Genomic DNA, 13,183 nt, shown 5'->3' with positions numbered 1-13,183 from the left:
TACTTCCCATGTGTCCCTGGGCAGTGGCTATTCCCCTGGGAAACAGAGAAGAGAGTGTCCCCTGGAAATGTTCCTTGGTGGCCTGGTAATATGGCAATCTTTCCAGTCTGGTTCTATCTCCACCCAAGGAGAGGTCCCTTCTGGGAACAGAGAAAGCTTGTATTAGTACTCCCAGCACTACTGAGAACAGACCTCTCCCTCTCCCTCTCTCTTCTTCACACTTTCAGGAATGTGTGACTCACGGTCTCATCCTGGCATGTCCTCCCGGCCCTGTGGAGTCAGTGATAATCAAGCATCCTCTGCAGTGGGATCACAGCCCTGCTGTTCTGTGACCCAATGGGGAAACTAAGGGCCTGCATATCCAATGATGAGTAAAAAGTGAAAGTCAGGTGGCTACTCAAGATGGGCTGAAACATGTTGACTTTGTTCCTTATATGATATACATGGGTATGTCTTCTTGGAAATGTCCAGTTACCACAGGGGTTATTATTCCAGGTTATTCCATTCCAGTTTGTGAAAAGAAAGAGAGAGAGAGAGTGTGTGTGTGTGTGTGTGTGTGTTTATGGTCAGATGACTATGGCCAAAGAAAGTTTATTACCCTAGTACTCTGGGGGTAAAGGGAGGAGAAGGAAAACGAAGGAACTATCTGCTCTCTCCTTCACAAATCCCTTTGGTGGAAATACTGAAAACACTACTCTGGCATTAAGTAAAATCTCTACCATCTGCACTCATGGTGTCCTGAAAATTGCACAGAACCTGGAGTCAGGAGATCAGGTTTGGGCCCACCTTCACCACCAGCCAACTCTGAGTGTTATAGTGACTATCTGTGACTTTACACATCTTAGCAGATACCTGGAGTGCCTTATGGGTGTGCTAGGGATTTGCATTGGTTCAAATTCTGAATAAAGCATACATGAGATTAGTACAAGATTAACATCCTCTGGCAGTAGCTTTGCGTATTTTCCTTTTGCTTGATATCTGTATATCCATATCTCAATATATACCCTTATTTGTGTACATCAACTATTTCTTCTTTTTCTTCTCCTTATTTTGTCTTTTTCCTAGCTTTACTGAGGTACGACTGACAAATAAAAATTGTATATATTTAAGATACACAATAGGATGGTCTGATATACATAGACATTGTGAAATTACCACAATCGTGCTAATTAACACGTTAACTGTCATCTCGCATGTGTGTGATGAGACCTCTTAAGATTGACTTAGTAAATGTCACATGAGTATTAACTATAGTCACCATGTTGTATATTAAGTCTCCAGGACTTATTTATCTTATAACTGAAAGTTTATACCTTACATACCACATTTTCTTTATCCATTCATCTATCAACAATACTTAGGTTGTTAGGTTGTTTCCATATCTTAGCTACTGTGAATAATGCTGCAATGCACATGGGAGTACAGATTTCTTTTCAAGACAGTGATTTTATTTCCTTTGGACATACACCCAGAGGTGGGATTGCTGGATTATATGGTGACTCCATTTTTAATTCTTTTGAGGAACCCCAAACTGTTCTCCATAGTGGCTGTGCTAATTTACATTCCCACCAACAGTATATAAAGGTTCCCCTTTCTCCACACCCTTGCCAACACCTGTTCTCTTTTGACTTTTAGATAACAGCCAGACTAGCATGTGTGAGGTGGTATCTCACTGTGGTTTTGATTTGTATTTCCCTGATGGTGAGTGATGTTGAGCATCTTTTCATATACCTGTTGGCTAACTGTATGTCTTCTTTGGAAGAATGTCTATTTCCTCCATATTTTACATACAAGTTGTTAGAGGTTCACTTTATGATTTAGATTTTAGGTAAGAGAGTATTCAATGGGACTATGATGGGCTTCGAAGAAAATTAATAAAGTCAGCAATGGGTAAAAGAAAAGATTAACATCCTCTATGTTTTTGAAAAATATATAAAGCCAAGGAGCATATTCCTAAGTTCTATTCACAAATAGAAGTAAAAGAGAAAAAGCTATTGTCCCTAAAATACTTCTTGAGGTATAAGGACTAAATACTAGAGGGCATAAAACAAAGGATATGGGCTTTAGAGCATGGTCACTGTACCCATTTAAAGGTATCACCAAAATAAGCAAGGTTCATGATAACCGCTTACCCCATAGAGCCATGAAGATGGAGAAGAAGACAGTGGCAGGGTTGTCAAACAGGTGGCTTGCCTTTGCCGTACCACAGGCTGAGCTGAGGTTCCAGTAATCACAGGACTTGTCACACAGGGGACACATGGTGAAGGTATTCTGCTGGTCACACATCTCTTTGCTGCAGTAGAGAGAGGCTGCTGGGTCAAGTAGAGCTCAGGCAGGACCCACCCTAAGCAAATCAGCCTAAAAACATCTCCCACTTCCAAATCCATGGCTGAGCTGATCAACTCCAAAAGTGAGGTGTGTTAAAGACGTTGAATTCTTTACCATGAGAGCATTATTCCTGTATTTTGTCAAAGAAGTGGGTGGGCCACTTCTGAGGTACAGATTCCATCACTAGGAGTGTCCTAACAGAAAATCAGTGAGCATCTGCCAGAGATGTTGTACACTGCATGATGCTTTATAAAGTCCCTTCAAAATGCACTGAGTCTAAGAGGTTGGTGGGGAGTACCACCAACTATGAATCTGTCACTTGTCTGAAGTTAGGTTTCACCATCTTCATGCAAGCACAGGCTGTCTCATTAAAGCCTACTGGCTGCCTCACAAACGTGTGAGACCTGGTCACAAGGAGAAGCAAATACAAGAGTATGGTTGGATCAACACAAGTTCTTACTTCTCAAGGAGAAGCCATGTGGAGAAGAATGGAGTCAGAGCTGGGTTGGAAACCCCTTTCTAAGTGCATCAGCTGCATGACCATTTGTAGAATGGGGATTAATAACCTCAGCCTAATAATAATGATCTAAACCATGAAATAGGATTAGGGGGAATGGAAGAATAAAGTAAATTCTTCCAAAGCCTAGGTTCTATGATACTTATAGAGAGAAGCATGAGTCAAAAAACCATTAGCTATATTCTAACCTATTCTCAGTATATTTCTATTTAGTGGACTAATGAATATAGTTGAAATTCCATTCACTCTTTAGGTGATTAGCTAGATCCAATAAATTCAGGCTCATATGAGTGCTTGCAAATAAGAACCAAAGAACAACCAGCCCTAATTGGCTTGCCTAGCGTCCCTCCACACTACATATTGGTAGGAAAATGAATGAACTCATCACTCTGGTGTGTAATATTTCCCCAGGGGAACGGGTAGATGGTGAAGTTCATTGTTTGGGGGAACAGGGTGGAGAACTCAAAATTTCACGAAAATGAAGCACTGGCTGTTCTCACAAAGCCGCTGGAGACACAGTCATGGGGAGGCAGGAAGTCCTACTCTGAAAACTGCCGCTGTGTTTCCTCCGGAAAGAGATGCAGAGGGCACTACAGAGCATGGCTGACAAGTGGGAGGCCGTTGCCAGGGTCAGCTGGCTGGTACCCTGTGTGCTAAAGCAAGTGCTTAGATGAAAGCCAGAAGTCAAGGGATGCCTGGGTCCAGCTCCCCTTCATTAGGAAGATGAAGGGTTTTTCTGAGGGCTGTCACCGTCTTTCAAGTCCCAGCTTTCAGGCTTGTTTTTAATGAGCTGTTAAGCCCACAGCAAGGAAAGGCCTTCTGTGTGAGAGAATGGAAACTCTAGGTCTCTGAGAGTATAGCTTCATTCCTCCACTGACTTGCTGCTAAGCTCTCCATTGGCAAGTGTCAACAGCAGTGACTCATTCATAATGACAATATTACATAGTAACATCTTAATAGTAAGTTCAGCCGTGCTGGTTTCACTTGGGCACATTCTTATGGGTAACCGGAGAGCAAGGTTTATTCTAAGTCTTCTGGGTCCAACAAGTGTCTGCTGTATCATTGAGGAGGAGTCACCACTTTCAGAGAGGAGAATCCCCCTTAGAAAACAGATTCACACAGGAAACTATTGGTCTGTATAAATTATAATAATGAGCTGTGCTTTTAAGCCATATCTGAGAACATGTAACTTCCTTGGTGCTGCCCTTCAAATATGTGTGTCAGGGACATCACATTGTTGTTTGGGGCTTTTTTTTTTAATTTTTTATTGTTATGTTAATCACCATACATCACATCATTAGTTCTTCATGTAGTGTTCCATGATTCATTGTTTGTGCATAACACCCAGTGCTCCACGCAGAACGTGCCCTCTTTAATACCCATCACCAGGCTAACCCATCCCCCCAGCCCCCTCCCCTCTAGAACCCTCAGTTTGTTTTTCAGAGTCCATCGTCTCTCATGGTTTGTCTCCCCCTCCAACTTACTCCCCTTCATGCTTCCCCTCCTGCTATCTTCTTCTTTTTTTTTTTAACATATGTTCATTACTTGTTTCAGAAGTACAAATCTGTGATTCAACAGTCTTGCACAATTCACAGCGCTCACCATAGCACATACCCTACCCAATGTCTATCACCCAGCCACCCCATTCCTCCCATCCCCCAACACTCCAGCAACATTCAGTTTGTTTCCTGAGATTAAGAATTCCTCATATAAGTGAGGTCATATGATACATCTCTTTCTCTGATTGACTTCTTTCACTCAACATAACCCCCTCCAGTTCCATCCACGTCATTGCAAATGGCAAGATCTCATTCCTTTTGATGGCTGCATAATATTCCATTGTGTATATATACCACCTCTTCTTTACCCATTCATCTGTCGATGGACATCTTGGCTCTTTCCACAGTTTGGCTATTGTGGACATTGCTGCTATAAACATCGGGATGCATGTACCCCTTCGGACCCCTACATTTTTATCTTTGTGGTAAATACCCAGTAGTGCAATTGCGGGATCGTACGGTAGCTCTATTTTCAACTGTTTGAGGAACCTCCATACTGTTTTCCAGAGTGGATGCACCAGCTTGCATTCCCACCAACAGTGTAGGAGGGTTCCCCCTTTCTCCGCATCCCCACCAAAATGTGTCGTTTCCTGACTTGTTAATTTTAGCCATTCTGACTGGTGTGAGGTGGTATCTCATTGAGGTTTTGATTTGGATTTCCCTGATGCCGAGCGATGTTGAGCACTTTTTCATGTGTCTGTTGGCCATTTGGATGTCTTCTTTGGAAAAATGTCTGTTCATGTCTGCTGCCCATTTCTTGATTGGATCATTTGTTCTTTGGGTGTTGAGTTTGATAAGTTCTTTATAGATGTTGGATACTAGCCCTTTATCTGATATGTCATTTGCCAATATTTTCTCCCATTCTGTCGGTTGTCTTTTGGTTTTGTGGACTGTTTCTTTTGCTGTGCAAAAGCTTTTTATCTTGATGAAATCCCAATAGTTCATTTTTGCCCTTGCCCCCCTTGCCTTTGGCGATGTTTCTAGGAAGAAGTTGCTGTGGCTGAGGTCGAAGAGGTTGCTGCCTGTGTTCTCCTTTAGGATTTTGATGGACTCCTGTCTCACGTTTAGGTCTTTCAACCATTTGGAGTCTATTTTTGTGTGTGGTGTAAGGAAATGGTCCAGTTTCATTCTTCTGCATGTGGCTGTCCAATTTTCCCAACACCATTTGTTGAAGAGACTGTCTTTTTTCCATTGGACATTCTTTCCTGCTTTGTCAAAGATTAGTTGACCATAGAGGTGATGGTCCATTTCTGGGCTCACTATTCTGTTCCATTGATCTATGTGTCTGTTTCTGTGCCAGTACCATACTGTCTTGATGATGACAGCTTTGTAATAGAGCTGGAAGTCCGGAATTGTGATGCCGCCAGCTTTGCTTTTCTTTTTCAACATTCCTCTGGCTATTCGGGGTCTATTCTGGTTCCATACAAATGGTAGGATTATTTGTTCCATTTCTTTGAAAAAAGTGGATGGTATTTTGATGGGGATTGCACTGAATGTGTAGATTGCTCTAGGTAGCATTGACATCTTCACAATGTTTGTTCTTCCAATCCATGAGCATGGAAGGTTTTTCCATTTCTTTGTGTCTTCTTCAATTTCTTTCATGAGTATTTTATAGTTTTCTGAGTACAGATCCTTTGCCTCTTTGGTTAAATTTATTCCTAGGTATCTTATGGTTTTGGGTGCAATTGTAAATGGGATCGACTCCTTGATTTGTCTCTCTTCTGTCTTGTTGTTGGTGTATAGGAATGCCACTGATTTCTGTGCATTGATTTTATATCCTGCCACTTGACTGAATTCCTGTATGAGTTCTAGCAGTTTTGGGGTGGAGTCTTTTGGGTTTTCCACATACAGTATCATATCATCTGCAAAGAGTGAGAGTTTGACTTCCTCTTTGCCGATTTGGATGCGTTCGATTTCTTTTTGTTGTCTGATTGCTGTGGCTAGGACTTCTAATACTATGTTGAATAGCAGTGGTGAGAGTGGACATCCCTGCTGCGTTCCTGACCTTAGGGGAAAAGCTCTCAGCTTTTCCCCATTGAGAATGATATTCGCTGTGGGTTTTTCATAGATGGCTTTTATGATGTTGAGGTATGTACCCTCTAACCCTATACTCTGAAGAGTTTTGATCAAGAAAGGATGCTGTACTTTGTCAAATGCTTTTTCTGCATCTATTGAGAGGATCATATGACTCTTGTTCTTTCTTTTGTTAATGTATTGTATCACGTTGATTGATTTGCAGATGTTGAACCAGCCTTGTAGCCCAGGGATAAATCCCACTTGGTCATGGTGAATAATCCGTTTAATGTACTGTTGGATCCTATTGGCTAGTGTTTTGGTGAGAATTTTTGCATCCATGTTCATCAAGGATATTGGTCTGTAATTCTCCTTTTTGATAGGGTCTTTGTCTGGTTTTGGGATCAAGGTAATGGTGGCCTCATAAAATGAGTTTGGAAGTTTTCCTTCCATTTCTATTTTTTGGAACAGTTTCAGGAGAATAGGTATTAATTCTTCTTTAAATGTCTGATAGAATTCCCCTGGGAAGCCATCTGGCCCTGGGCTTTTGTTTGTTGGGAGATTTTTGAGGACTGCTTCAATTTCCTTAGTGGTTATAGGTCTGTTCAGGTTTTCTATTTCTTCCTGGTTCAATTTTGGTAGTTGATACATGTCTAGGAATGCACCCATTTCTTCAGGTTCTCTAATTTGCTGGCATAGAGTTGCTCATAATATGTTCTTATAATTGTTTGTATTTCTTTGGTGTTGGCTGTGATCTCTCCTCTTTCATTCATGATTTTGTTGATTTGGGTCCTTTCTCTTTTCTTTTTCATAAGTCTGACCAGGGGTTTATCAATCTTGTTAATTCTTTCAACGAACCACCTCCTAGTTCCGTTGATCTGTTCTACTGTTCTTTTGGTTTCTAGTTCATTGATTTCTGCTCTGATCTTTATTATTTCTCTTCTCCTGCTGGGTTTAGGCTTCATTTGCTGTTATTTCTCCAGCTCCTTTAGGTGTAGGGTTAGGTTGTGTATTTGAGACCTTTCTCGTTTCTTGAGAAAGGCTTGTATTGCTATATACTTTCCTCTCAGGACTGCCTTTGCTGTATCCCAAAGATTTTGAACACTTGTGTTTTCATTTTCATTGGTTTCCATTAATTTTTTTAATTCTTCTTCAATTTCCTGGTTGACCCATTCATTCTTTACTAGGATGCTCTTTAGCCTCCATGTATTTGAGTTCTTTCTGACTTTCCTCTTGTGATTGAGTTCTAGTTTCAAAGTATTGTTGTCTGAAGATATGCAGGGAATAATCCCAATCTTTTGGTACCGGTTGAGACCTGATCTGTGACCTAGGATGTGATCAATTCTGGAGACTGTTCCATGGGCACTAGAGAAGAATGTGTATTCCGTTGCTTTGGGATGGAATGTTCTGAATATGTCTGTGAAGTCCATTTGGTCCAGTGTGTCATTTAAAGTCTTTATTTCCTTGTTGATCTTTTGCTTAGATATCTGTCCATTTCATTCAGAGGGGTGTTAAAGTCCCCCACTATTACTGTATTGTTGTCAATGTGTTTCTTCGCTTTTGTTATTAATTGCCTTATATAATTGGCTGCTCCCATGTTCGGGGCATAGATATTTATAATTGTTAGATCTTCTTGTTGGATAGTGTCCTTCCTCATCTCTTTAAGTAGGATATAGTGTCCTTCCTCATCTCTTATTACAGTCTTTGTTTTAAAATCTAATTTGTCTGACATAAGGATTGCCACCCCAGCTTTCTTTTGGTGTCCATTAGCATTGTAAATGGTTTTCCACCCCATCACTTTCAATCTGGGGGTGTCTTTGGGTCTAACATGAGTCTCTTGCAGACAGCATATCGAAGGATCTTGTTTTTTAATCCAGCTGATAGCCTGTGTCTTTTGATTGGGGCATTGAGCCCATTTACATTCAGGGTAACTATTGAAAGGTATGGATTTAGTGCCATTGTATTGCCTGTAAGGTGACTATTACTGTATATTGTCCCTGTTCCTTTCTGATCTGTGCTGCTTTTAGGCTCTCTCTTTGCTTAGAGGACCCCTTTCAATATTTCTTGAAGGGCTGGTTTCGTGTTTGCAAATTCCTTTAGTTTTTGTTTGTCCTGGAAGCTTTTTACCTCTTCCTCAATTTTCAATGAGAGCCTAGCTGGATATAGTATTCTTGGCTGCATATTTTTCTCGTTTAGTCCTCTGAAGATATCATGCCAGTCCTTTCTGGCCTGCCAGGTCTCTGTGGATAGGTCTGTTTGCCAATCTAATATTTCTACCATTGTAGGTTACAGATCTCTTCTCCTGAGCTGCTTTCAGGATTTTCTCTTTGTCTCTGAGACTCATAAAGTTTACTATTAGTTGTCGGGGTGTTGACCTATTTTTATTGGTTTTGAGGGGTTCTCTGTGCCTCCTGGATTTTGATGCCTGTTTCCTTCCTCACAGTAGGGAAGTTCTCTGCTATTATTTGCTCCAATATACTTTCTGCCCCTCTCTCTCTTTCTTCTTCTTCTGGGATCCCAATTATTCTAATGTTCTTCCGTCTTATCGTATCGCTTATCTCTCGAATTCTGCCCTCGTGATCCTGTAGTTGTTTCTCTCTCTTTTTCTCAGCCTCTTTATTTTCCATCATTTGGTGTTCTATACCACTGATTCTCTCTTCTGCCTCATTTATCCTAGCAGTTAGTGCCCCCATTTTTGATTGCACCTCATTAATAGCCTTTTTGATTTTTGACTTGGTTAGATTTTAGTTCTTTTATTTCTCCAGAAAGGGTTTCTCTAATACCTTCCATGCTTTTTTCAAGTCCAGCTAGTATCTTTAAAGTCATGATTCTGAACTCTAGGTCTGACATCGTACTAATGTCCATATTGAGTAGGTCCCTGGCTGACGGTACTATCTCTTGTTCTTTTTGCTGAGGTGATTTTTTCATCTTGTCATTTTGTCCAGAGGAGAATAGATAAATGAGAGAACAAAATGCTACCAGGTTAACAACGTCCCCAGCACATATACTCTAAATAAATCAGAAAAGACCTGAAACCAGGGGAAAAGAAAGGGAAAGAAAGAGAAAAGAAAGAGAAAAGAAAGAAAAAAAAAAAACAAAAAGAAAAGATAAAAACAAAAACAGAATGATCAAATATGATCAGGCTAGTGCATAGATCAGTGCCACACCCTAGATTTTGGGCATATTTTGGTTTGTTAGAAAAACGTGCTTCCTAAAATTTTAAAGGAAGAAAGACTTATATATGTACCAAATAAGAGTTGATACAATGAAGGGATAGAAGATGACTGTAAAGATGAAAATTATAAAAGATTTTATAAAAGGAATTGATAAGAAGTTGTTTGAAAAAAGAAAGAAAAAGATTTTTAAAAAGAAAAAGAAAAACGAAAGAAAAAAAAATGTTGAGAATGTGATCAGGCAGGAGACTAGAACAAAGCCATACACTAGTGATTTAGGGTATATTTTGATCTGTTAGAAGAAACTGTTATCTCAAAATTTTAAGAGAGAACAATTTATATATATATGCCAAAAATAAGGGTAACTACTATGAAGGGATAAAATATGACTCTAAAAATGAAAAATAAAAAATGTTTTTTTTAAAAAAGGGATTGATAAAATGTTGGTTGAAAAAGGGAAAAAGAAAAATTTAAAAAAACAGTTAAAAAAATTAACTTTGAAAAACTAATGAATCATGGTAAAAAAAAAGCCATGAATTCTATGTGCAGTATTCCCCTAGCGCTGGAGTTCTCCCGTTCTCCTTGATGGGTAAACTTGGTCTTGGCTTGCTGGCTGTTCGTGCTGATCTTCTGGGGGAGGGGCCTGTTGCCGTGGTTCCCAAATGTCTTTGCCGGAGGCAAAATTGCCCCGCCCTTGTCGTCGGGGCTAAGCAAGCTGCTCGGGTTTGCTCTCAGGAGCTTTTGTTCCCTGCAAGCTCTGGTACAGCTTTGGAGGACCAGGGTGAAAATGGTGGCCTCCCAATCTCCACTCAGAGGAGCTGAGAACTCGGGGCCCCGCTCCTCAGTGCGCCCCCAGAGAAAAGCAATCACTCCCGTCTCTCTGGTCTCTGGCCGCACTGCATGCTCACCCGGCCTGTGACTGAGCGTTTCTCTCTCTGGCACTGGACCCCGTGTGGAGTTTCCAAACCCAGCAGATCCCTGCGGTGCGCTTCTGCACTGCTCCTCCCTGGGGAGGGAGGGGAGTCTCCCCGGATCTGCCACTTGTTGGGTCCCTGCTGGAGGAGCAATGGCCCAACTGGGCCACAGATCACAGTTTATGGCAACCCCAAGCTGAGAGCCCGCGCCTCGGCTCCGTCTCTGCAGCCGGCTTCCCCGCTCCGATACCTGAGAGCTCTGCTGCACTCAGGCACCCCTGGTCTTTCCGTGACCCCGAGGGTCCTGAGACCACACTGTCCCGCAAGGGTTCCACCCCCCGCTTAGCCACTGGAGCGATGTCCCTCAGCAGAGCCGGCTTCTAAAAGTTCCAATTTTGTGCTCCGCGGCTCTATCACTTGCCAGAAGCGGCCCACGGAGGCCCCCTCCCCCGCCATGTATCCTCCCGAATATTGCCTCGGATTCACTTCTCCGTACGTCCTACCTTCCAGTAAGTGGTCGCTTCTCTGTTCAGAGAGTTGTTGCTACTCTCTTCTTCGGTCTCCTGTTGAGTTCGTAGGTGTTCAGAATGGTTTGATCCCTATCCAGCTGAATTCCTGAGACCAGACGAAATCCAGGTCTCCTACTCCTCCACCATCTTGCTCCGCCCCCTGGGGCTTTTTTATTTTTTAACACATAGACTTGGGGAAGTGATAATCCCTAGCCAACCTAATCCTAATCAAAACTAGTCAGTGCTAAAATGTCAGGAATGAAAAAGTGTTAGCAAACCAGCTAACAAAGTGCAAAGCACTTGGAAACATAAGTTCTGTGTCAATTATTGGCTTTACAATGGGAGGACAGTCAACTACCAATCATTTGTACAAAATGGCAGCCACCATCGCATGGATACTCCCCAAATCATTTAAACTCGAAATCAGAATGCTTTATAGGTATAGGGTCGTTTTGTTTGTTTATTTGTCTGTTTGATGCAAGCCATTTGAACAGAATTCAGGAGAAATTCTGCCTCAGGATGATATTAAAATGACTTTGTGTTCCCTGAGAGAGGATACCTCTCTAGACAAGGCTGAAAGAGAAGCAGAAAGGTGAGGGAAGCTCAGCTAAAACTGAAATCACATCTGGGTTTTTCACTAGCTGTACAATCCATGGATTTCTAGTTAGAACCAACTGAAGCTATAAATCAAATGCTGTATTTCTTCAGTCTATCATTTTCTCTAGAAAGCACAAGAAGGTTGATAAATGGCCTGGCAGTCAGCTGAACCAGGACCCCAAAGTGAGTGGTGTTCTTAATCAGTAACTCGTTGCTCATAAGTTAGGCGATACAGGGCTGTGCTTGCACAAGGGGAAATGGTGCAACATGAGAATTATTCCAGAAATTCAGACACAGCATCTGCTATTAAGGTCTCAGATGAAGGTAATCATTTTTTTTCAAGATGGTTTAGATCAATCAGCTTTTTTTTCTTTTTTTTTAATGCTCCAGTCTTTCCTACCCATGTAAGCCAATGCCTAATAAATGGAACCAATCCTTTGGTAAGCAGAGAAAAGTTCTATAGACGTATCATGCACATATGGAATTAGTATTCATAAGTGATACTTGTATTCATATATCCAAGTTGCTGGTGATAAAAGGTACCATTTAAACTTCCACATAATGTAAATTTTCTGCTTTTGATATTGTTATATGAGACATAACCGTTATGTTATATGGTTATATGAGACATAGGTTATATGAGACATAACCACGAGGGGAAATTGGATGAAGGGCATGGTGGGCCCCTTTGTACTATCTTCCTATTAATCTATAATGTTTTCAAAATATAGCATTTTTAAAAATTATACATAGATAATAAATTCCAGGCTTAATGTCAAAATTAGAAACCTCTAAAGTAATCCCAGGAATGGTACAAGTTTTTAATAATGCTTAGGAGGGGCTGACAGACATAGATCCCGGAAGAGTATGAATTTGTTTAGATTCAGTATTGGGATTTAAAGACTATTCTTTTGTTGATAGGGAGTGGTATTTTATGAGTTTTCATCAAGCCCATCGAGCTTGGATTTTTGATGGCTATCTAATTATGATTAAAGAGCAATTGTTTTAAAAAATTCTTCATAATACACATAAGTAAGGAAGATGTAAATAATAGAAAAAAATTATCACACCCCACCCTGAGTCTGAAAATCCAACAACCAAAATTTCAGCTTTAAAACAGTCAATTTCAAACTTTTTTGACTGTGACCTACAGTTTAAAAACAATCTTTTCCATCAGATTCCAGTATGCAAATACATACATACTCTCTTTCTTCCCCATAAACATATTATATAGCCAAATAAAATCTCATGAAACAATACCCATACTTCCTTCTTGTGATGAATACTAATACTATATTTCATTCTACTCTATCCTATCTTATTCTAGTTCATTTAAAAGGCAATCATTCAACTGATTCTATGATCCACTAATGGGTTGCTATACATAGTTTGTGAAACACTACACACTCTGACAGGTAAGAAGAGACATCTGCAGTGATAATGATCATCACATTTCCATCCATATATACCTACATATACATGAATGCATGTGTATAGATATATATTCTTCAATATGTGTAGACCATGGTCACTTCCATCTACATGGTCCCTGTTGCATGTATTCCCATATGGG

General features: G+C 40.7%; 1 protein-coding gene across 1 annotated transcript in view; it reads right to left on the bottom strand.

The window, feature by feature from the left end:
• ANO2 (anoctamin 2) overlaps positions 1–13,183 on the bottom strand; it is a 378,292-nt gene that overhangs the window by 184,304 nt on the left and 180,805 nt on the right. Inside the window, exon 12 of the mRNA XM_027593890.2 lies at positions 2,133–2,293. Within this exon, the coding sequence (XP_027449691.1) occupies positions 2,133–2,293 (161 nt within the window). The remainder of the gene's footprint in view (positions 1–2,132; positions 2,294–13,183) is intronic.

This window comes from Zalophus californianus, chromosome 9 (genome assembly GCF_009762305.2).
Source record: "Zalophus californianus isolate mZalCal1 chromosome 9, mZalCal1.pri.v2, whole genome shotgun sequence".
Classification (NCBI taxonomy): Eukaryota; Metazoa; Chordata; class Mammalia; order Carnivora; family Otariidae; genus Zalophus; species Zalophus californianus.
Note: the sequence above shows the minus strand (reverse complement) of the source record. Positions and strands in the feature narration are given on the sequence as shown.